The following is a 23,295-nucleotide window of genomic DNA, read 5'->3' as shown; positions in this document are numbered from 1 at the left end:
CTCTCCAAAGCAAAAAAACACAGCATCCATGGGACCTGATGGTGTCCCCGGCTGTGTGCTCCATGAACTCAATGAGGAATTAAACCCACAGCTAGGACAGCTGTTTAATCAAAGTCTTACCTCTGGATACGTACCCAGTGTGTTGCGCACTGCAACTGTGGTACCACTTCACAAAGGCGGTGCCTCCACCGACCCTGGAAATTACCGCCCATTAGCTTGACAAGCCTTATCTGCAAAGCCATGGAGAGGATCATAATGGACCTCATAAATAAAGACATAGGGAATTTGCAGACTTTGGATCCAACCCAGTTTGGCTTTGTCAAAGGCAGATCATGCCTTTTAAACTTGGTTGACTTTTTCGAAACAGTCACCAAAGCCATTGATGAGGGAAAGGCAGTCCATACAGCCTACCTTGATCTGGCTAAGGCCTTCGATACAATACCCCATTCGGGTATCATTGAAAAACTCATCAGCTTAAATGTCAACCCATACATCACAAGATGGGTTGCAAACTGGCTGAGTGACAGAACCCACAGGGTCAGAGCTGCTGGCGCCATGTCAGACTCAAAGCCTGTCACAAGTGGTGTCCCACAGGGCTCAGTCCTGGGCCCACTCTTGTTTGGCATCTACTTTTCCGAAGTACAAGCAAACACAGGAGGGTTATGGCTGACAAAGTTTGCAGATGATTGCAAACTGGGCGCCATAGTAGAAAACACATCTGACACAGATATCCTTCAGAAGGGTCTCACAGAAACAGATAACTGGTGCCAGAGCCACGGCCTAAAGTTAAATGCCAAAAATGCATAGTCATACCCTTCGGGAAAAACAAGGTTACCCCTAGCTACCAAATAGGTGGCAATCCACTGAGCACAGAAGAAGTTATCAGGGACCTGGGGACCCAGGTTGATAGTAGTCTGTCATTCAACACCCATGTAGCTAAAGTAGTTAGGAAGACCTTCTACATTGCCCACCTTATCATGAAGGGATTCTCATCTAGATCAAGGGAGGTCATAGTCTCCCTTTACTCATCACTCATCAGACCAATGATTGAGTACAATGCCCCATTCGGAATGTATCTGACCCGACACTTGCAGCAGCTGGAGAGGCCACAAAAGTTCCTCACCAAAAGGATAAAGGGTCTCAAAAATCTGTCCTATGCTGCCCGACTGAAAGAACTCCAGCTCTATTCAGTCGCTTACCGCTTGCTCAGAGGTGACCTTTGCCTAACATACAAGGCCATGTCAAACCCAGATTTGATGAATATGCTTCACCTCAAAAATCTAGATCCATCAGAGCCACAAGGGCGGGAGACTTAAACCTTGACACGGCTATTAATAGGACGTGCTGGAGGGATAGATTCATCACCCAAAGACTCCCTATGCTGTGGAACAAAATCCCGGTACATGTGAGGCAGAGCACCTCGCTGGCCTTGTTCAAGAGAAATCTTGACCAATGGATGGGAGATCGCAGATATACCCCAGGGATTACCTCAGTGTCACTGCTCGACAGAGGCACAGCAAAATAATGGGTATAGTTCCCCATACTAAAGGGGTGGCGTAAGCCACAAAACGATGGGCTAGGCTTGTAAATGCCCTCGGGCAGATAGCCTAGTATGAACCTATGAACCTATGAACCTATGAAGTCTTGGCTAAAACTTTAAGCATCTTTTTCAGTTTTCCATCTTCAAAATGTGGAACACATGACAGGTAGCTTACAGGATGGATAAAATGTGTTAATTTACACTTAAAAAAGCTCTTTTGATGAATTAACATGATTTAGTATTATTTACTATGAGCATTAGTTAAAAAAATTCTTATCAGTGAAAGTGTGACAGACCCTTTCCATTTGAAACAGTGAGGAGCATGAACTTTTAAGACTCATGTGGAGGAGCATACCTCATAATCTGGTACCCCTGAGAGGCATGCACCTTTCTGAAGAAAAGTACAAAGGCAATGGTGTATCCCATCCCTATGGAGAGTATACTAGGCAGTGTCATAATAATATCATACCAGCAGAGACAGAATGGAAGAATGCAGTGGTGCAGGAAACTGTAGCATATACCAGTAAAATCAATTAATTCTGGTCTATGAATGTGTATTTGTTTTTGTTGACCAAGTTATCCAAATGTGACTTTGATTTCATGGAAGAGAAAAAGGCTTTGTTGAATTCAGCTTTGAGATGGTCAAGGTGAAAAATCCTTCTATTTGGCTCACTTTGGAATCAACAGGTGTTTGGCGAAATTGTGAATCAGAAGTTAAAAATGCACATACAGTTGTTTGCCTGACCTGGTAACATAAAATAAGGAAAGAGTTGAAGTTCTTTAGTAGTCCAGCTGAGAATAAAAAATGTTTGTGTTTCTTTTTTGAGTTAACAGTAAAGAGGCTAAGAGACCAGAGTAGAATCCATATGGTCGGTGTTTGGGAATGGGTGTACAGTAAGTGGTGTTTGAGGCCTAGAATGCATATTTCTTTGGCTTCCCCTATGACTTATTGTGTTACATCTGGATGAGTTACAACCAAATAAAAAAAAAAAAAGACATCTGTAACCCCATCCTAGAATAAATAAAACATCACTTGCACACCTCACATTTCCAAACTTATATGTATACTGATGCTACAAGCCAAAGAAGGCAAAAATCCCTTCTGCCACACACTTAGAAACTGCACTGGCACTGATTTCCATGGAAAACAGACTGCAAACTCAGCTTTACCAAGACAAACTTGACTAGTTTGTACCTCATCCAATCTAAGCTCAAAAGTTGTATGTAGGCCATTTATTTGTGTGTTTATTGGCTGTGAGGAGAAGACCGCACAAAGGACCCTTTCCATCCACATCTTGAAATAAAATCAGGTATAACACAAGTTGTTTTTATCATTTGTTACAACAGTATCAAATAAAGTACAAGTAAGGTCCAAAAACATTAATATAACAAAATCTTTGCAATACCTAGCTTATGTGTAATTCCATGCTTTTAATGTTTTTTTTTTTTTTTTTTTTTGAGGGAGTGGAGGTCCTGTGCCGTTTACTAGTAATTAGTTTGAAGAGAGAAGATAATGAGGCGATATTTATTCCTTTTATTCCTAGTATGTTAGAACTTCTGAAAATAATTCCCAATTTTAGTGGGATGGAGAAAAACCATCAGAACGTTAGGGGCATCCCTCCAAAATTTGGATAACTGAGAGGTATACAAGGCAGTCATTTTAATGTAGATTTAGTACAGGTAAGTAGCCAAACTCAGAGCCTGCTTATAGGTCATTTAAGAGTTTGTGTCTGTTTAGATGCAGATCAAGCATTTTTCAACAAGCCATTAATCCAAAAGCTTTTTAAATAATATGAAACTTTCTGGTTTCTTAATGTTCTGTGGCAGACCATATCATAGTCATAATCTGTTCTGTGATGAAAAAAAAATGTATTTTGCAGCAGTGTTCTAGACAAGGGTATTATCACTATAATGTTGTTATTCCGTGTGGCAAAGATGTATTCTGTGAACTTGGGACCCAACACTGAAACTGGAATGTCATTGTTATTAAACTTTGAATATCTTTAAGTATAGAGATAAATATTTTGAGTGTGTGCCTTTATTTTTGGTGCTTAACTTTAAATATCTGTTTGGTAAATATTTTTGAAACCCTTCTAGCCTCTTTCTGTCACTAATTGTACCTGCAGATGACAGTGCAATATTCTTTGTTATGCCTAACAGTGATAACAATGAACTTATACAGGGGATAGAAATCAGAAGTCTCTCATTCATGCTTGGTAGATATGTCAGAGCATCCTTCATGGCACTATAAAATTTCCTAACTATTAAATGGATGTCAAATTAAAAGTGTCAAACATTATTTCTGAGTCCTTGATGCAGTCTGTGACAGAAAAAAATGCAGTTATTCAAAGCATAAGGTTAGCTGGGTTTGTATCAAAAGTGAAGGACCTTGCATTTTTTTGTATAAAATGTCATACCCTTCGATATTGCCCAGTCATGTTGAGCATTGTGTGGCGCTGTCTGCCCTCTTATGTACTGCTCCTATTTAGCGTCATAAACAACAGATATTTTGTCGTAAGGGAAACTCAGATATAAATATGCCGAACAGTAAAGTACTCAGCACAAATCCCTATAAGACACCCACATTTACTTCTTTTGTTACAGAGAGATAAGTTCTCATTCTTACTTTACAGCTCCTACCATCCATCCAATTTGCCACAAATTTCATTATGTAGTTGTTAAGTTTCATGTATTACATAATTTTTATCTCCACATGTGGCACTGTGTCAAATGCCCTTGCAAAGTCCAAACAGAAAAAAACCTACAGCTAGATTAATACAGTCAGGATGTTTAAGTAAAAGCTAATTAAATTGGTTTATGAGGAGCAGCCCTCTTTGAACCCATGCTGGTGAATATTCAGACCATGTTTAATGCCTGAAGGCAATAGTTTCCAAATAATGCAAGTTAAGCTGACTGGCCTATAGTTTTCAACAGAGGTAGTGATGTGACAACTAGGAATAGGCACATAGAAGCTATTCATTCAAACCCTTACTTCTTATAATACCATTTGTAAATGTCACCTCACAGTTATTTTCATAAATCACATTTTGGATTTGAATTGCATAGATTCAATGTTATTTTCAGGTATTTATTCTGCATAAATGGTTTGATGAAAACCTTGAACTCAAACTGTTTAGCTTTGTAAGAGTTTTATGGCTGCAACATATAGGATTTTGCTAATTGGTTACAAAACGACATTAGTCTAAGCATATTTGTTGATGGTAAAGAATCAAAATGCAGAAAGCACAGAAGTGGAGAATCAAATGCATAAATTACTAATTTTAAGATGAAGGCCAAAAAGTAAAAAAATTGCACATGATAGCAAAACCATAATAAGCAGCATTTTTAATGGCAATAATACTTATAAAGATTCTTCTATATTAGTTTCACCTCTTTGCAGCCATGAGTGTGATTAAGTGGGTAATCAAAGAAAGAGTGTCAGAATCAATTGTATGTCAACTAGAATTCTAAATGACGTCTGGGTTATTGCAACAACTTAATGGAAAACAATGTTACCTACTGTGGCAGATTTAATAATATGATCTTTTAGAAAAGACTTATTACCTAATTGAAATCAGAATTGTTAGCACCAGCAGCTGCTCTGAGGTTGTAGCTTGAAAATCATCATCATCATAAACCCCCTTTTCTTATTTTCTGCACAGGGTCAGTATGATGTGTCCACTGTTGATTCAATGGTACTTTCCTACCATCTTTGACAGTCATCCATGATCTTTGCAGAGCTTCTCTCACACAATCCATCCATCTCTTATATGGACACCCTTGTTTCCTCTTACTTTCTTCCTGTCTGCCCCAAATCCTCTTCACAGATTATCTTCTTCTTTCTGCATGAGCCCAGATGACTGTGATCGGTTCATTTTGATGATCTCTGCAGTTTGAGCTGCTTGGGCTTCTCCTCTAATGTCCTGATTTCTTCATCTGTCTGAGATTGTGCATCCTACCACTAATGTCAGGCACCCCTGTTTTGTACACCCCACTTTTCAGCCTCATTGGTATTTTTCTGTCACACACTACCCCACTACCCCAGACACTCTGTTGGCTGCTGCCCCTCTGATTCTAGCTCTGACCTCTTCATTCAGATGTCCTTTCTCCTCAGTCTCCATTCCAGATTCTTGAAGTTGTTATCCTTTTCAAATATTTTTCCTTCTGTTTAATTTTTTACCTTCTTCTGATTTCCCCTGTTTACTGCCATTACAACGATCTTATCTGTACTCATTTTAATCCTGTATGCCTTCAGTTTTGCACTCCATTCACCTGTCATTTGCTGAGGTTCTTGCTCAGAGTCTGGCTGTAATGCCACATCATCTACATACATCAACTTTGTTGATTTGTTCCCTCCAGCCAGCCATTTGCTAAAATAGTCTGTCACCAGTATGAACAGCAGTGAGCTCAGAGACGTACACTGATGCACACTCACTCCCACTGAAAATTCCTCTGTTAATCCAAACACTGTTCTCATTAATGTCACTGGGTCCTTTGTACATAGCTATTTCTTCCAATTTTTCTGAAACTTTGAACCATCAAAGTTTTGCTCAAATCAGCTTTCTTGGGTCCTTGTTATGTGCTTTCTCTAAGTCTAGGAATGTCCAGTTGTAGTCCTTCCTCATCTCTAACTTCTTCTCAACTGTGTTTTTCTGCAAACATTGGGTCAGTTGTGCTCCATCCTGATCTGAAAGTGAACTGCTCATCTCCCATCTTACTTTTTACTACTATGCATATCCATTTGCCAGTCACCCTTTCCAGAAATTTCATGCAGTGTGACAGGAGTTTGATATCTCTATATACTACCCATAGTTGGAAATGTACACTTTGTTCTTGTACACTGGCACTAGTATCCTTATTCACCAGCCATTTGTGATACCCCTTTCTCTCCATACTACTATGAGTACTCTCAGGAGTCATTTTGCCCCTAACACATCCAACATCTTGAGCATGTCTGCCATTACCTTGTCTGAGCCTGCTGCTTTCCCCTGGCTTCCTTTTCCTTTATCTCTGTTGTTACTTCTTCTACGGTAAACTCTTCTTCCTTTTCCTTTATCGCTGTTGTTACTTCTTCTATGGAAATCTCTTCTTCCTTTTCCTTTATCACTGTTCTTACTTCTTCTACCGTAAACTCTTCTTCCTTTTCCTTTATTGCTGTTGATACTTCTTCTACGGTAAACTCTTCTTCCTTTTCCTTTATCGCTGTTGTTACTTCTTCTACGGTAAACTCTTCTTCCTTTTCCTTTATTGCTGTTGATACTTCTTCTACGGTAAACTCTTCTTCCTTTTCCTTTATCGCTGTTGTTACTTCTTCTACGGTAAACTCTTCTTCCTTTTCCTCTTTCATTGCAGGCGGGGTCTGGGGCACTACAGTTTCAATGGGGTTTTCTTCATTCAGAGATCACTGGAAGTACTCCTTCCATCTGCCTTTTTATGTCCTGTGACCTGATGAGCTAGTTGTTGCTGTCATTCCTTATGAAGGGTGTCTGACGGCTATCCTCTTTATCTTGCAACCTGATAAAGTTTCTTTGTGTCATCTACTGAATTACTTTCCAAAAGCTGGCAGAGTGCCTTTGATGCCTTCTTCTTTGCTATTGCAACTGCTCTCTTAGCTTATTAGCAAACCAGTATTCCTTTTAGGCCTAGTCTATCTTGCCTGATTATTACCCAACCAGTATTTCTTTTAGGCCTAGTCTATCTTGCCTGTTTATTACCCAACCAGTATTCCTTTTAGGCCTAGTCTATCTTGCCTGTTTATTACCCAACCAGTACTCCTTTTAGGCCTAGTCTATCTTGCCTCTTTATTACCCAACCAGTACTCCTTTTAGGCCTAGTCTATCTTGCCTGTTTATTACCCAACCAGTAGTCCTTCTAGGCCTAGTCCATCTTTTCTATTTCCCACTTTTTCCTGCACTCCTTTCTTTTGATGATTTCCTGGACTTCTGCATTCCCCTATCAGCTTTCCTTGTATACATTTTTATGCCTACATTGGCCATTAGCCATACATTTATTCTGTAGCCCTCACATAAATTGTTTTGAGGTGCTGCCATTCAACTCCACCTTTTTCATCTTCTTTCTGAGGTACAAGAGCTCCGAGTATTTCCTTAACTCTTCTGCTTTCCTTCTAATTAGCTTGTGTGTTATCAAGCTAGCCTCAGTTGACCTTAGCATCTTCTCATACCACTGCCTGCAGCTGATTGTGGCAACTAGTGGTTTAGTCTGTAGGCTGACCATTTCATTCAGTTTGACATTGAAATTTGTGACTCTACCTCGATGCTTACCAGGAGGAGGTCTACCTGAGTTGCATACTGACCACTCCTATATGTGATCTTGTGACCGTCTTTCTCTTGATGGACCTTGTGCTGTCCAAGATCAAGACATTTCCTAGACTGCAGCCTGAAAAGCTTTCCAAAATTCATATCAGTAATGACCAGTCTGTATGACATGATATAGTGCTTTTATCTGCATAACAACCATTATGGTCAGTGAGATTACTGTTGTACAAGCCAGCACAAAACACCTTCTGAGAAAAAAGGCTTAACATTACTGTTAGCATAAGATGCTAGGAAAGTGTTAGCAGCATTTAGTAAATACTTATTTTTCAATTGATTCATTTTATTTAGCAAATGTACTGTGAACATTTCACCTCGGTGTTAGTTTGATGAAGTTTGCTTATCCTAGTAAATGAAAATGCTAACATATATACTGTAGCTTGGTGTGTTCTTTCTTCAATTTTATTTAATGAATGAGCATCCTATTTTGCTGCGTGAACATGGAAATAGTCCTTAGAAAGTAAAATCAGGCTGAATTTACCAGTAAGTAATGTTCCGCTGAAATAACCTTGTACTGTTTTCTAATTTGTTTTTGCTGTTTGCTTTTCAAGTTAAGTCTGTAAGAGTTGCAATTAACCATTAATCTTCTTTTCTATGTCAGATGAGACATAATTATATTTTTTCTGCCTACAGGATAAATATTATGGTGTGTTCAAAAATACCTATTTTTTTTTTAAGTTTTCATTAAAATTTTAACAAGGCATGCATGAATGAGAGTGCCTTCGTTGAAGGTTGTGCGTCAGGGCTGGTAACTCAGCACGTAAAAATCCACCACCAAACATTAGCGGACCGGAGTTCTGCTGTGGCGACCCCTAACCGGGATAAGCTGAAAGACACAAGATTAAAATTTTAACAATAAGAAAAACAAACAAAAAAATTAACAAATATATATAACTATTTACATGCATCCATTACAAGAACACCATATAAGAAAGTTTGTTAAACTGTCAATATTTTTCAACTAGATCATAAAGTTTAACCCAAAATTTATAAGACTGTGTGACAGTGGAAGTTCTTATCTTTATAGGTGATAATTCTTTTTTACAAACAATTTTTGCTAGATTAATAAATTCAGTAAATGAAGGAGTAGCTTTAATTTTTCAAATTTGTAGTAATTACTTTTCTAGCTATAACTAGAGTAGACCAAAGAATGTGAATTTGTATCTTAGGAATAGTTACAGGAACTGGAGCATTAAATAAGATCAGAGATTTAGAAATACTGCATCTATCTGACCATAATGCTTGAGTAAAAGTACTAATCTCATTCAAAAAGGAAATATCTTACAATCTAACACCATATGTACCCAATCAGCTTCTAAACTACATCTCCAACTGTTAATATTAGTCACTTTATACATTAAACCAGCTTTATGTGGTATAGTAAAAGCTCTACGTAAATATTTTTGCATGCAAATCTTCTAGTGTAATGAAGATGTAGTTTTCTCTGCAGATTTTAATATTGATTTTTATTTTTATTTGAGAGGATTTCATTATTAATTTTTGTAGAGTAATTCCAAAATGAGATATCAGAAAATGCAAGATAGGATCTAAGAATTCTATAAACCTCTATATTTATTGAGAACATTTCATAGAATGTATACATTTTCTATTATGTTTACAGAAGAAACTCACCAGGATATGTTCATTTAATGCATCCTAGCCTGCTTCCCCTATAAATACTTATATAATATTAGCATATCATTAATATATTACTCATTTTATTCATAGGACCCCCTGAGACTAAAGAAGGTCTTGAAGTGCAAATAAACAGGCTGGCAGATCTGATTGAACGACTTGAGAATAAGGTAAAATATATTTTTACTTTGCTTTTTTGCTTTTGTATTTCAACTTGGTGCTAATCTAACTTTTGGGAATTATTAGATATGAATTACATAAAATCTGCTAAAATGTTTTTAGGACTTTGATACTGTATCTTGCAGTTACTTGAGGGGAATACATAGTTGTAAATGCTGACCATATATTTGCCGTGATGTGGGATGATACTGTGTAAGAAGACACAACATGATAGAAGCAGTATAAAACATGTCCTCTGTTTCTAGATGACAAATGCATCAGTGCTGATTTGGAATCTTTTTATAATTAATGTGTAACTAGCAGAAATACAATGAACAGATATGTCTGTGTGCTTGTCTGCCTGTGTGGCTGGCGTTGGCTCACCCATCCGAGGGGAAGGAATCAGCCAAAGCCCAATGCAATAAAGCAGCATTAGAAACCCTGGTGAGCTCCTCTCTGCATAAGAGGCATGCTGTTTAGTCAGGAGGCTGTGCATGTACCCTTCAAAAGGCTGCATTGCTGGAGCTCTCGAGGCTGCTGTGGAGTAGCGGGAGTGAGGCTATCCTTTGTAACAGTGTGATGCTGATCCAGTATCCATGATGTCCTCACTGGCTCTGGAGATAGGTTGGGTTTTGCCGGGGGAAGGCTAAAGTGAATCAATTACTCCCATTAAATGTCAAAAGGAGCTGGTAGTCATGAATGGTCAGCTGCAGGGAGGAAACGAAAAACTATTGGAACCTTTTATTGGTTGACCACGTTCATTGTCCTTTAGAGTATCTGGTGGGATTTATAAGTTACACAACTAAAACATGTTAAGGTATAAAATTACAAAAAGGGTATTTTTAACCTTCTGAAAGATTCCTCAAAAGCTAAATTAGAAAAGCTCTGACAAACTTTAATAGTCAACCAGAGATTATGTGTGTAGTAGCATCATATGAGTCTTTGGCTGCAAATGATGATTTTACAACAGACAACTGTGAAATTAAGGATAAACTAAGCTCTTTGGGCAGCTCTTAAGGAACTTTAATGGGTAAATATTGTCTCAACTACCTATAGTTCAAGACTGCATTTCAGTTTATACATTTACTGCAAGAAGAAGGACATCATACAATTACAGAACAGAGTGGGCACAAAGTCCTAAACTTTATAGAAGGATATGATGTCGTGCTTCACCCGTCCCACTCCCACCTCGGGCAGATATTTATGAAAATTTAAGAGAGATATACTATGTTTGGGGCTCTTTAACTTACTGTAAATTACTTATTTGCATTTATGTTTCACAGTATACTACTACCACACTATGAAAAACAGTAGGAACAAATAAACTCACAAAGCATAAACTTGATAGTTGGCATAAGTGAAGAAAAAAACGTATGCTTAACTTTTAAAGTATTCTGCTAAGACCTGCAGTATACTGTAATCCATTCAGCATTTTTTTAGATTGCTTGATATCATTTACATAGTTTGGATGTCACAGAACTGAAAAAAAAATGTAGGCGAATGAATTAAGTTAGTATTCATTCTGCAGCTGATTATAAACTTTTGGTTTTATAGTACTGATTCTATAGAATTGTATTTACTATCTTGCCACATTTTATTGTACTGCACAATTGTTATTTTGATATTGTTCAACAATTTTCTTCATGTTCCCTGTGAAAACAGGCATTGCAAAGTAGGAAATTCTGGTTAGTAAAATGCAGATAAATCAGTGTGTTACTTGCACCAAATAAATATTCCAGGAATAATGTGGTAACATGTTTCTTCTAATGAGGATGCCAGGGGAGTAATGCCCCAGTGCTAGGTGATGTCAGTCATTACACGTCTAACCAGTGTGACAAGCTTCACATTTGAAGGAAGAATATCATTTGTTTGGTATTTTGTAAGGAAGAGTTTCAGTCTGTATGTTATGAAAAATAAGTATTCTATTCCTCACTCTTGAACTCTGAGCATAGAATCTGAAGGGATTGATTTTAGTTAAAATGAAGAGATAAAGGACATGAATATTCACGGACCTGTGCAAGAAAAGTCAGTGGTGTGTTGGGCGAATTACCCATTATTCACCTGCATGAAAATACACAACCAGTAGTGATTTTTCTTCTGCTACTTCTGTCCATATCTGCCTGTCCAATATTGTTGTCTGGGAATGGTATAAGTATGTTTCCTCATTAACCCTTACTTGATCAGCATATTCTATAGGCTTTTTTCCCAGTGCCCAGTCACAGTTGCACTGTGCTTTCTCCATATTGGTAATGTGACAAATTGTGCAAATCAATTGATTGTAATAGTGACTTTGTGCTGAGTAAAAGTAAAAATAAATAGATTTTCATCTGTTTTATTATTTTGTTTTCTGTGTTATACCATGTCCTATTTCTACTTCACATCTTCCCAATAAACTTTTATTACAGTGTACATAAATTGCATGAGGTTATTACACTTTGTACATTATTTTAGTCCAGTCATACAGCACAGTAGTACAGAATCTTACCATAACAGTAGGTGTAACCAGCTCTGGCCCTAGAAACCATATCCAACTTATAAAGCTTAGTAAAGGTATAAGACCATGTAGCAGCTTCAAGGATGGAACTGATATCCCACCACTTAAAGAAGGCACCAGAAGAGGCAATCACCCTAGTGGAATGATCTCTAACAGAAGTAGACAAAGATTTTTCATGAAAAGAATAACAAAAAAGAAATGGCCTTAGATATCCAGGAGAAGATGATTTTCTTAGAAATATCAAAACCCAGTGTCCTGGGATGAAAAGAAACAAAAATCTGGTCAGACTCATGAATGGCCTTAGTTTTATCCAAACAGTACCTGAGCTGTCATTCAAATCCAAGGTACGCAAGACTCTCTCACTAGTAGACTGAGGAGAAGGGAAGGAGGAAGGGAGATGTACCAACTGATTCTAGGATAACTCATTTACTACCTTGGGCATAAAAGCAAAGATTAATAGAAAGGGACACCCTATCCTTGTGAAAAGCCAAAGGAGGAGGAATAGCCATAAGGGCCTGAAGCTCAGAAACCCTCAGAACAGAAGTAGGACCCACCACAAAATAGTCTTCTAGGTAAAATGTTGCAAAGGAACAGAATCTGCAGGCTCAAAATGAGCCTGATTCAATTTTTCCAAAACAAAACTAAGGTCCCCAGGAGGAGGAATAGGTTTGCTTGGAGGCTTAATATGCAGTACACCATTAATACATTGTTTGACCTCAAAATGAGAAGCCAGAGGAGGATTCAGGGGCATACAAGAAGAAATGGCTGACAAATTGGCCTTCAAAGAAGAATAGGTTATGCCAGACTGGAGCAACTCACACAAATAAGAGAGGACCAAAGGGATCCCCACTGAAAAACTATCCTGGTTAAGAGCATGGCATTTGAGAGAAGTTCTTTTCCATTTGGGCATGTAAGATTTTCTGGCTGAGGGTTTCCTTGCCTCCTGAACAACCCTGAGCATGCCCTCAGAAAAGAGATACCTGAAAGGTATCTAAGCCCTGTCACCTACACTGCAAGTTAAAGAGTGGACAAGTGAGGATGGATGAGAGACCCCTTGTCCTGTGTGAGGAGGTCCAACCGGTGAGGTAACTTGTGATGATTGCCCTGGCCAGATGCATTAAGAGGGGGGAACCAGTGCTGTCTTGGCAAAAGGGAGTCACTTGCAAGATTTTTGGGGAGTCCAGCTGAATCTTCTGCTGGACTTTTGGAAGTTCATAGGTTCACAGGATCATAGGTTCATAGTAGAAGAAGAGGCGGAAAACCTTAAAGAAACATCCTCTTCCAAGGAAAAGAAGGGTCTTTGTCTTCCATGCCAAATGGCATGGCACTCTGGAACAGAAGAGATGGAGCTGTCTGCTCAGAGGGGAAGACAAAAGAACTACCTGAGGAATACCCCACTGATGGGCAATGTCCAGAAACATATCTGTGTGAAGCATCCATTCATGAGCCTGTGTTTTGGACCTGCTCAGAGAGTCTGGTACTAGATTGAGCTCTGAAGGAATGTAAACTGCCTGAAGAGTTAACTCATAGCTGAGAGCCACTTCACAAGTCTGAAGAACCATCCTGTACAGGAGGTAAGAGTTTGTGCCTCCCTACTTTTTGACATACCACATCATTGTAGTGCTGTCTGTGTATACTTTCAAGGGGCTATGAGAGAACATGGAGTGAAAAACCTGAAGGGCAAGAATCAGAGCTCTCATCTCTTTGATGTTGATATGGTCCAACTTCTGATGGGGGGGCCAGAGACCCTGAACATTCAGGTGACCACATGAAGCCCCCCCCCCAGCCTATGTATGAAGCATCAGTAAAGAGTTCTTGAGAAAAGACTGAAGGCTGAGAGGGCAGGCCTGGCTTGAGAGCAAACTGTTGAATCTACCACTCAAATTCCTTCTTTAAACAAGGAAGGAGAGGTACACTGAAACCCACAGGATGGCAATGTTGCAGCCAAACCAACTTGAGGTAGCATTGAAGCTTCTGTGTATGCAGTCTGGCAAGAGGGATCATTGGAATAGAAGAAGCCATGAATTACAGGACCTGAAGAAACTCTCTGGCTGGAATGGTTGTCAGAGGAAGATGAGACTAAAAGATGGCTGTCAATGTTGGCATAAGGGTGGGAAGTTGGCATAACGATTAAGGTTTTTACCTTACAAATACAAGGTGCAGGGGTTGATTCCCATATGGGATAACTAGCTAGGCTTAAAATGGCCCACAAAGGTTGTTAGCCTAGTACTAATCAATGAACCTATGAATGACAAAACTTTTGGAGGTGGAAGGGGGCCCAACATTGGCACTGTCAGAATCCTGCATCCTAGATGCACATGATCCTGAACTTTTCAAAGTTGATAGTGAACCCCAGAGTTGGAAGAAGAGAGATGGTGAACTCCACATCCTGTGACAGGCAACTGGGAGAAGGTGCCTGAAGCAAAGAAAGCAATCACAGGAGATAGGCATTTTCTGAATACCCTTTGGGCAGTAGAGAGGCCAAAGGGCAAAGCAAATGAAAAACCTTCCTGAAAAGAGGGTCAGTAAGGATATGAAGATAAGCATACTTCAGATCCAAAGACAGCATAAACGTTTTGGGTGGTAAAAGGGGAAACCTGATTTGAAGAGTAAGCATCTGAAAAGAGGAGACATTGAGAAAGGTGTTGAGCAATGAGAGACTCAGAATAGGTCTCCAAGTGCCCTTTTTCAGGGTATCTGGAACATCCTAGAATATAAACCCTTTCCCACTTGGGAAGGGGTAATGGGTTGAATGGTTCCTTGGTTCACCAGGGACTCTTGGACCTCCAGGAATTGAGAAAGTTGTTCTAGAGGAAGTTGAGGAATCCCTGAAAAAGGAGAAAGAGAGAGAGACTTCCATACCATGAAATCACCCTGACAGATGATAGTAAGAACCCAAGAATTTGAAGTGATGAGAAGACAATTTGGAAAGCAAAAGGAAAGCCGAAGAGACAAAGTACCCACTCTAAGAGAAGGCAGGGTAAATCATCCAAGAGAAGCAGGCTTATCAGCTAAAGGAGGCTTCTGGGCCACAAAAGTCTGAGAAGCTTTAGCAAAGGAGGCTCGTCTACCACTTTTCCTGCCCTTGGAGTCCTGGTGGGGTTGTCTGTGGACAAAAGTAGATCTATAATGATAATTCCTCTGGAACTTAGGGATAGGAGAAACAAAAATATGTTTAAGGTCCTGCAAGACTTTGCCTTTCTTTTGAAGAGACTTAAACAGGTCAGCAGCAGTCTCAAAAATATGTTTGTTATCCAAAGAAACATCCAACATCTTGACCTTAATGCACTCAGGCAAAGACTGGAGATGAAGACAAGAAAAATGCCTCCTGACAGACCCAAAAGCTGCAGCCTTGGAAAAGGCATCAACAGCATCACAGCTACACTTGATAGTGTGGCAAGCCACTTGAGAAGCCAAACCCAAAATAAACAAAACAAAAGATTTGACTTCAGAATCATGGAGGTCAAAAATTACCTGAAATCCTGAGCAATCAAGGCCAGAGCATACCTGGTCAATGTGTGTCTGGTAATTAATAGCCCAAAGGCCAAAGTAGAAGCAGTGTAAACCTTCTTACCAATCCTCTCCATTGCTCTACTATCCTTATCAGAAGTCAAAAGTTTGGCAGAGGGCAAGAGCTTGGAAGGTTTCTCAGAAGAGACTGACACCACAGCAGGAACAGCAGGGGGAAGTTAAATTAAAAAAAATGACAGTCCTCAATGGTCTTATAGAACCTATCAGGTTTTGTAGGAAGAGGAGGCTGAGAATCAGTAGACTTAGAAGCACCAATGAAATTGTCTAACAAGGCAACCAACACAAGAGGAACTGCAGATGGTTTAGGAGTATCCACCTGAAGCAGCTCTCCTGTGAATGTCAGACACTTGTGAAGAATCCCATGTAAAGTATTCCATTATCCTAGCAATTTGGTCCCCTAAGGACAATTCCTCAAAAGGAGATGCAGGGCAAATAGAGTCCTCCTCATCAGAACCATAAGCCAAAGGTGAAGGCATCTGAGAAGAATAACACAAGGACCCTTTATCAGACTCTGAATCCTCATCTGAGTAATCTGGTTCCCTTGGCCATTTAGAAGGGGTAAGGATCCAAGGAGGCAGAGGTACCAAAACCCCTTGAGGAGGCTTCAGGGCCATCAAGCCCTCTAGCCATTCCCTTTGAGGATCTTTAGGATGGAATGAAACATGCTTTGTCTTTTATTTTTTCTTGGAAGAAACCTTCAGACACTGTATCCAACTCACTTTGGTTTCATCAAGGCCAAGTTATGCTTCCTCAGCCTGGTGGACTTCTTAAAAAAGGTCATCAAAGCAATGAATGAGGGAAAATGGTCCATACTGCCTACACTGACCTAGCCAAAGCATTCAACACAATATCCCACTCATGCATAGTGGACAAACTTAAAAAAATATGTATAAACCCCTATTCTTCCCACTGGATGGCCATCTTGCTCAAAAAAAGGACCCAATAAGTGAGGACAGGAGAGTCTACCTCTAGCCAAAGACTAGTCACTAGTGAAGTTCCTCAAGACTCAGTGCTGGAGCTGCATCTTTTTGGCATCTACTTCCTGAAATCAGTGCCAACATCACAGACCTCTGGATGACCAAGTTTGCACATGACTGCAAACTACACAAAGTCACAGAATCCTCAAAGATAAAAATACTTTCCAGGAAGGCCTAATAGAAATAACTGGTGACAGAGCCACGGTCTAAAACTCAATGCATAGTAGTATCCTTTGGTACAAGATAGAGCAAAAAGGACTCAAAGACAAATCATAAGGCCTTTTTAGCTATGTTAGAAACCTTTCAAAATGATGTGGAATTAAACCCGCCAGTTAGGACAGCTGTTTAATCTTAGCCTCACCTCAGGATTATCTTCAAAGCCATGGAGAGGATCATAATGGAACTCATAAATAAAGACATAGGGAACTTGCAGACTTTGGATCCAACCCAGTTTGGCTTTGTCAAAGGCAGATCATGCCAGACAGTCACCAAGGCCATTGATGAGGAAAGGCAGTCCATACAGCCTACCTTGACCTGGCAAAGTCACAAGATGGGTTGCAAACTGGCTAAGTGACAGAACCCACAGGGTCAGAGTTGCTGGAGCCATGTCAGACTCAAAGCCTGTCACAAGTGGTGTCCCACACAAAGTTTGCAGATGAAGATATCCTTCAGAAGGGCCTCACAGAAGCGGATAACTGGTGCCAGAGCCATGGCCTAAGTTAAAATGCCAAAAGAAATGCATCATACCCTACCGGAAAAAAAAACAACCCCCCCAGCTACCCATAGTGGCAATCCACTGAACACTGAAGTCATCAGAGGGGATCAGGGACCCAGGTTGACAGTAGCCTGTCGTTTGACACTCATGTTGCTAAAGTAGTTAGGAAAACCTTCTACATTGCCCACCTGATCATGAAGGGATTCACATTTAGATCAAGGGAGATTAGACCTATGATTGAGTACAATGCCCCATTCCCGACACCTGCAGCAGCTGGAAAGGCTCACCAAAAGGATAAAGGGTCTCAAAAATATGTCTTATGCTGCCCGACTGAAAGAACTCCAGCTCTATTCAGTCTCATACCGCTTGCTCAGAGGTGACCTGTGCCTGACATATAAGGCCATGTCAAACCCAGATTTGATGAATATGCTTCACCTCAAAAATCTAGATCCCTCAGAACGCTGGAGGGACAGATTCATCACCCAGAGACTATGCTGTGGAACAAAATACCCGTACATGTGAGGCAAAGCACCTCGCTGGCCTTGTTCAGGAATCTTGACCAATGGATGGATTACTTCAGTGTCACTGCTTGACAGAGGCACAGCAAAATAATAGGCATAGTTTTATTCAAACTAAATAAATGCCCTTGGGCAGATAGCCTAGTATGAACCTATGACCCTATGAACCTAAGATGGCTACCCCTGGAAGCTACCACATTGATAATGCATCCCTAAGAGTATACGCAGTGGTCAGAGATTTGGGAACGTATGTAGACAGAAAGCTGGCCTTTGACCATCATATGTTTATAGTAGTAAGGAAAGCATCATTTGCTGAGAAATGTATAAGCAAGGCTATGTCATCTAGGTCCAAGGATGTCATTGTCCTGCTATACCCAGCTCATCAGACCAGACATTGAATACAATGCCCCTTCAATATGTACCTGACCAGGCATACGCAACAACTGAAGTGACCACAGAGGTTCCTCACAAAAAGAATACAGGGTGTAAACAACATGTCATAAGTGGAATACCTCAAAGTCTTGTCCCTATAGTTGGTCTGCTGAGCGGCAATCTATGCCTGGCCTACAAAGCATCCTCTGATCTCACTCAGATGGACCTGTTGCATTTCCACAAAACAAATGGCATCAGAATTACCCAATCTAGGGACCTAAACCTCCTTTGCAACATAAATAGTACATGCTGGAGAGAGATAGAGAAAATGTGACCAGAGACTACCCCTTCTCTGGAAAGGCTTTCCATCCATGTGAAGCAGAGGTCTTCCCTAAATGAATTCAAGGGCAACTTGGACCAGTGGATGGGGAATCAGAATTTTGTGTTGGTCTTGCAACTTTATCTCTTTTAGACAGAGGTAGCCAGTAAATGCTTGCCCAACCCTACATATATACCTTAAAATAACCCTAGGGAAACAAAACTTGTCAGATAAATTTGTGAAGTATGGCTAGGCTTAAAAAGCTCCCCCCTCCTTCCCAGGTCATTAGCCTAATAATCACATATGAACCTATTTCTCCCAAAATTCATGCCTTCGGGTGTCTGTACCTGAAGAGATCATGGTGTGGCACTGTTTGTCTTCATGCTCTCTCACTCTTTCATTAGACTGCGGAGCAATAATCGTGATTGGAAAATAGCTCTCCAAAATGAAAAAATAAATATCAGTCTTTGAATATTTTGCTTCCTTAATTAGGTACTTGACAACATTCACAGCATTTTCAATCAGTCTTCTAAACTCTGGATAATTTGGATTTGAGTTTTATTTGAAAACATAGCTTTTTTGCAAAGTTTCTCTCATATTTATAAAAATGAGTGACATATTCACTATTTGGTCAAGGGTGTTTGTATTTATGAATTCCAGGAAACTCTGTAACTATAGATTTGAAGCTCTGTAGGATTCCCAGTCTATAGAGGGGTAATTAAAGTCATCCATGAGTAGAGTGTTAGACTGAATAGTAAGTGTCTCCAGTAAGGCCAAATATGCATTGTAAGCTTCTTGGCTCATGGAGAGTGAACTGCAGCTGGCTAGAATATGGTACAGGATTTTGTCTATGGTGATCTGCATGTGAAGGAACTCCAGCATGTCATCCTGGTTGACTACCATAGAGGTTTGCTTGTTGCTGGTGTATAATGAAACACGTCCTCCTTTAGACTTGTCTGTGCAACTACTGATCTAAAAATGTGGAAGGCACTGAAACCTTGCACTGCCGGGTTACTCCCTGCTACTTTAAACCATGTTTTGGCAACTGCACAAATGTCTACACTGTTGAGTGTGAGGAGGGCTTGGAGGGAGTATAGTTTTTTATTTCGGCTCCCGCATTGAGGAGTAACACCTTGAGGTTCATTTGAGTTGATTTTGCTTTGTTGGCAGGTTATTCAAATTGGCATTGCTTAAAAAAGGCACTATGGTGGTGGACAAAGTTTCAGCCAATATTAGAAAGCCTAGAGGGGAGAGATGTAGAGCATCCTTGGCAAAGCAACATGGTCTATTAACCATTTCCTCCCAAGCTGTCAATACTTCCATTCATTAAGTTACAAAGTTTTTATTCTATTTACAATAGTTTACTTTGTTATTTTGTTAGTGTATTAGTTTCTTCAGTACAGAGTGTGGTTTTTAACTATATGAGTTTTTCGTACCGTTAAGAGTCAGTGGAAGTTATGGAAGTTATTCCTACAGCAGGACCAGGCTCCAGTAGCCAACCATTATCTGAGAACAACGATATACCACAAGAAATCAATGCAATGCCACAGGAATACAACAACCTATTGGAAGAATATAATGCCATTATGCTTAGAGCAAAGAACATACTAGGGAGATGCAATACTCTGCAAAATAATATGAGAGGCTTCTCCTCTAGTCTTTTTTCAGGAAGAAGTATTCCAGACTTACAGCAATCCGACTCTAACAGCACAACAGGAGTTTGAATAGTAACAGATCTGGAGATTTCTCTGGGACACAGTTCATCAATAACTCAGCAGATGACGAACTGCTGGTACAGCTAGCACAGGCGGCTAGCGAAAATGAAAGGAGGGCACAACAACTCATAGACACCCATGAAGATATAAGGCCCACTCCAGCAACTATAATCAGGGCATCACAAATACGCAGCCCCGAAGACCTTGCTCCAGACTGGAATAATAGCAACAATAGTAGAGCCAACACGCCTGTCCAACAGCAAGACCCAATAAATGGAAGTTTTATTCTTCAGTTTCTTAACAACAATGAAAGAAATAACCCTTTCCTACTACATGGGAATGAAAGAACAAACCAAGAACCGACAGATAATATACGGTATAATAACCAAATTAATACTCATTGCAAAAATCTGATATTTGACCTAGAGCGCATACTAATTCTTTATAAAAACATTGAATATGACAATTTATTTTTGCTGTCTTGTATCCACCATAACATAGTTCTGCAGGGCCTTAGGGCATATAGATTCCCCAATGGTACCACGAGAAATTCCCAGCTATTTTTGGATGTAGTGAAACTGTTTAATGACACAGGTATGTTGGCTCTCAAAAGGCTAATATCTCATAACAAAACCAGATTACTTGTCTTAAGAGGGGACATAGAAGATCTGCATAACTCCATCTTCAATCATCCTGATTTTGATAATTACCGTCACCTTCTGGACAGTATCTCTCCTAGAATTACTAGGCATGTAGCTACATTGGTACATAGAAAAAGACAAAAATTACAGAGGGACTTACTACAGTAGCAAAATCATATGGCGTACAGACTGAGTCATGAAAGATTTCAAAATAGCAGAGCACATCTTCATGGACCAGTCCAATACAGACCGGTCTCGCAGCAACAAGTGCAAGCAGCACCACCCCCACCACCAACACAAGGATTTAATAATTCTCAACAGTGTTTGCTGAATGGGCGCCAAGTTCCCCAAACACCTCCTCCACCAGGTTTTAATAATGCTCAACAGTTTACGCTTAATGGGCAGCAATTGCTTCCACCATTGTTGCTTAACCTGCAGCAACTTGTCATGAATAACTTACCATCTCCTCCACCAAATATAGTGCCTCAAAGTTTCACACCTAACCTGAATGCAGATGAAAGAGTACAAAGGCCTTTTTTATTACCACAGCCACTGATCAATCCAGGCACGGTGGCGACACCAATAACAGGTGTGAGAGGAGGGGGCAGGGGCAGAAGAGGAGGTTGGAGAGGGAGGAACACGAACAGGTTCCACTTCGGAGAATGGAACATGAAGACATGGAGTGCAATGAGAGCAGAGTTTTAAGTAAAAGAAAACACTTTCTTTCAAATGCGGTTTTTAACTTGACAGATAAAAATCTGTCCGAAACACATTTACAACTACTAAACAGAGGGTTCACCTTCATACCCTCGCAAAGAGCTAAAGTAACACGAGCACTTCTAGATTTAAGACTATATCTAAGGAAACTTAACCTTAAAGTATTTTTTTCTGAACCAAGCAATTCTGCAGGAATTACAACAAATACCCAGCCGAGTACTAATACTAGTTTGTCAGAATCTGTTGGACAGCATAATAACAAGCTCAGACAAACACGTCTTTTCAACCCAATTTTAAACACTACGTTAGCAACCTTTCTAAACGTTTGCGAGTTTGAACTTAGGAATTTATTAGCTCAGCAATAAGTGGTATAACATCTCTATGAATGAACAAAAAGCTCTCACGGAATTATGCCAGGACAACAATCTGAGGCTGATGAAAGCCGACAAAGGCACAGGGCTTGTGCTTATGGATAATGAAGTATATATCAACACGACTGAGAACATGTTAGTGGACAATGCCTTCTATAAAAAAGTTACACTTACTGATGTGATGAAACACTTCTCAAAAGTGGATAAGGTATTAAAAACTTTAGAAAAGGAACAGCATCTAACCCTGGAAGAATTCACATTTCTGTCTGTAAATCACCCATGCCTAGGCAAAATGTTTGGAATACCCAAAATACATAAAAATGCAACAAATCCACCCTTCAGACTTATCATTTCTAATAAACATACAAAAACTGAAAACATTTCTGAATTCCTTGATAATGTGTTTAATCCACTTGTGCAAGCTACTAGATTCTACATTAAGGATTCGTGGGAATTCCTAAATGAACTACACAAATGCACTTTGGATTTCTCTAAGTGCATTTTAGTCACTTTGGACATAGTAGCCCTTTACACCAACATCCCACATTTAGAGGGCTTGCAAGCTATTGAACTGTTTCTCAGCAAGTATGACAGTCTCCCAAATAATAAAATAGAAGTGCTAATCATGCTAACTACCATTGTTTTAACCAACAACTTTTTTTCACTTCAACGGACAGATTTATCAGCAAGTTAAAGGTGTAGCCATGGGGTCAAAAATGGCCCCTGCATTTGCAAACTTAGTACTTAGTGTATGGGAAGCCGAAACCCTGATAAAAGTGAATCAGTTCTGTAAAGTACATCTTTACAAACATTACATTGACAATATTTTTTTTGTTTGGGAAGGCCCCAGATTGGATCTTGACACCTTCTTACAAGACCTAAAAAACAGCTTGTCATTTCTTGATTTTGTCACCTCTAGCTGCGGGAATAAGATCAATTTCCTAGACACTGAGATTTCTATTGAATGCCCTGAGTACATGCTCATATCGAATGTGTATAGTAAAGATACCTACAGAAATAATTTTCTTGATTTTCGCAGTCAGCACCCATTTTTTATGAAGCGTAATGTAGTCAGAAGGGAATTTATAAGACTGTCCAGGATAATGTCGGATGATAACACATTTGTACAAGAATGTCAGTTTTTAAGCCTTATGTTCGAAAATAAACATTATCCCACACAATTGCTTACTGAAGTTTTTAATGAGGTTGCGGCACAAAGACATACATGGCACAGACCAATATTAAAATATGGATTTATT

At 39.7% G+C, this 23,295-nt stretch overlaps 1 protein-coding gene across 1 annotated transcript in view; it reads left to right on the top strand.

The window, feature by feature from the left end:
• Positions 1-23,295, top strand: part of NECAB2 (N-terminal EF-hand calcium binding protein 2) — a 2,586,853-nt gene that overhangs the window by 2,254,968 nt on the left and 308,590 nt on the right. Inside the window, exon 8 of the mRNA XM_044081939.1 lies at positions 9,601-9,677. Coding sequence (XP_043937874.1) covers positions 9,601-9,677 — 77 coding nt within the window. The remainder of the gene's footprint in view (positions 1-9,600; positions 9,678-23,295) is intronic.

This window comes from Protopterus annectens, chromosome 8.part1, assembly GCF_019279795.1.
Source record: "Protopterus annectens isolate FY-2018-M chromosome 8.part1, PAN1.0, whole genome shotgun sequence".
Classification (NCBI taxonomy): Eukaryota; Metazoa; Chordata; order Ceratodontiformes; family Protopteridae; genus Protopterus; species Protopterus annectens.
This window is presented reverse-complemented; position numbering and strand designations above follow the sequence as displayed.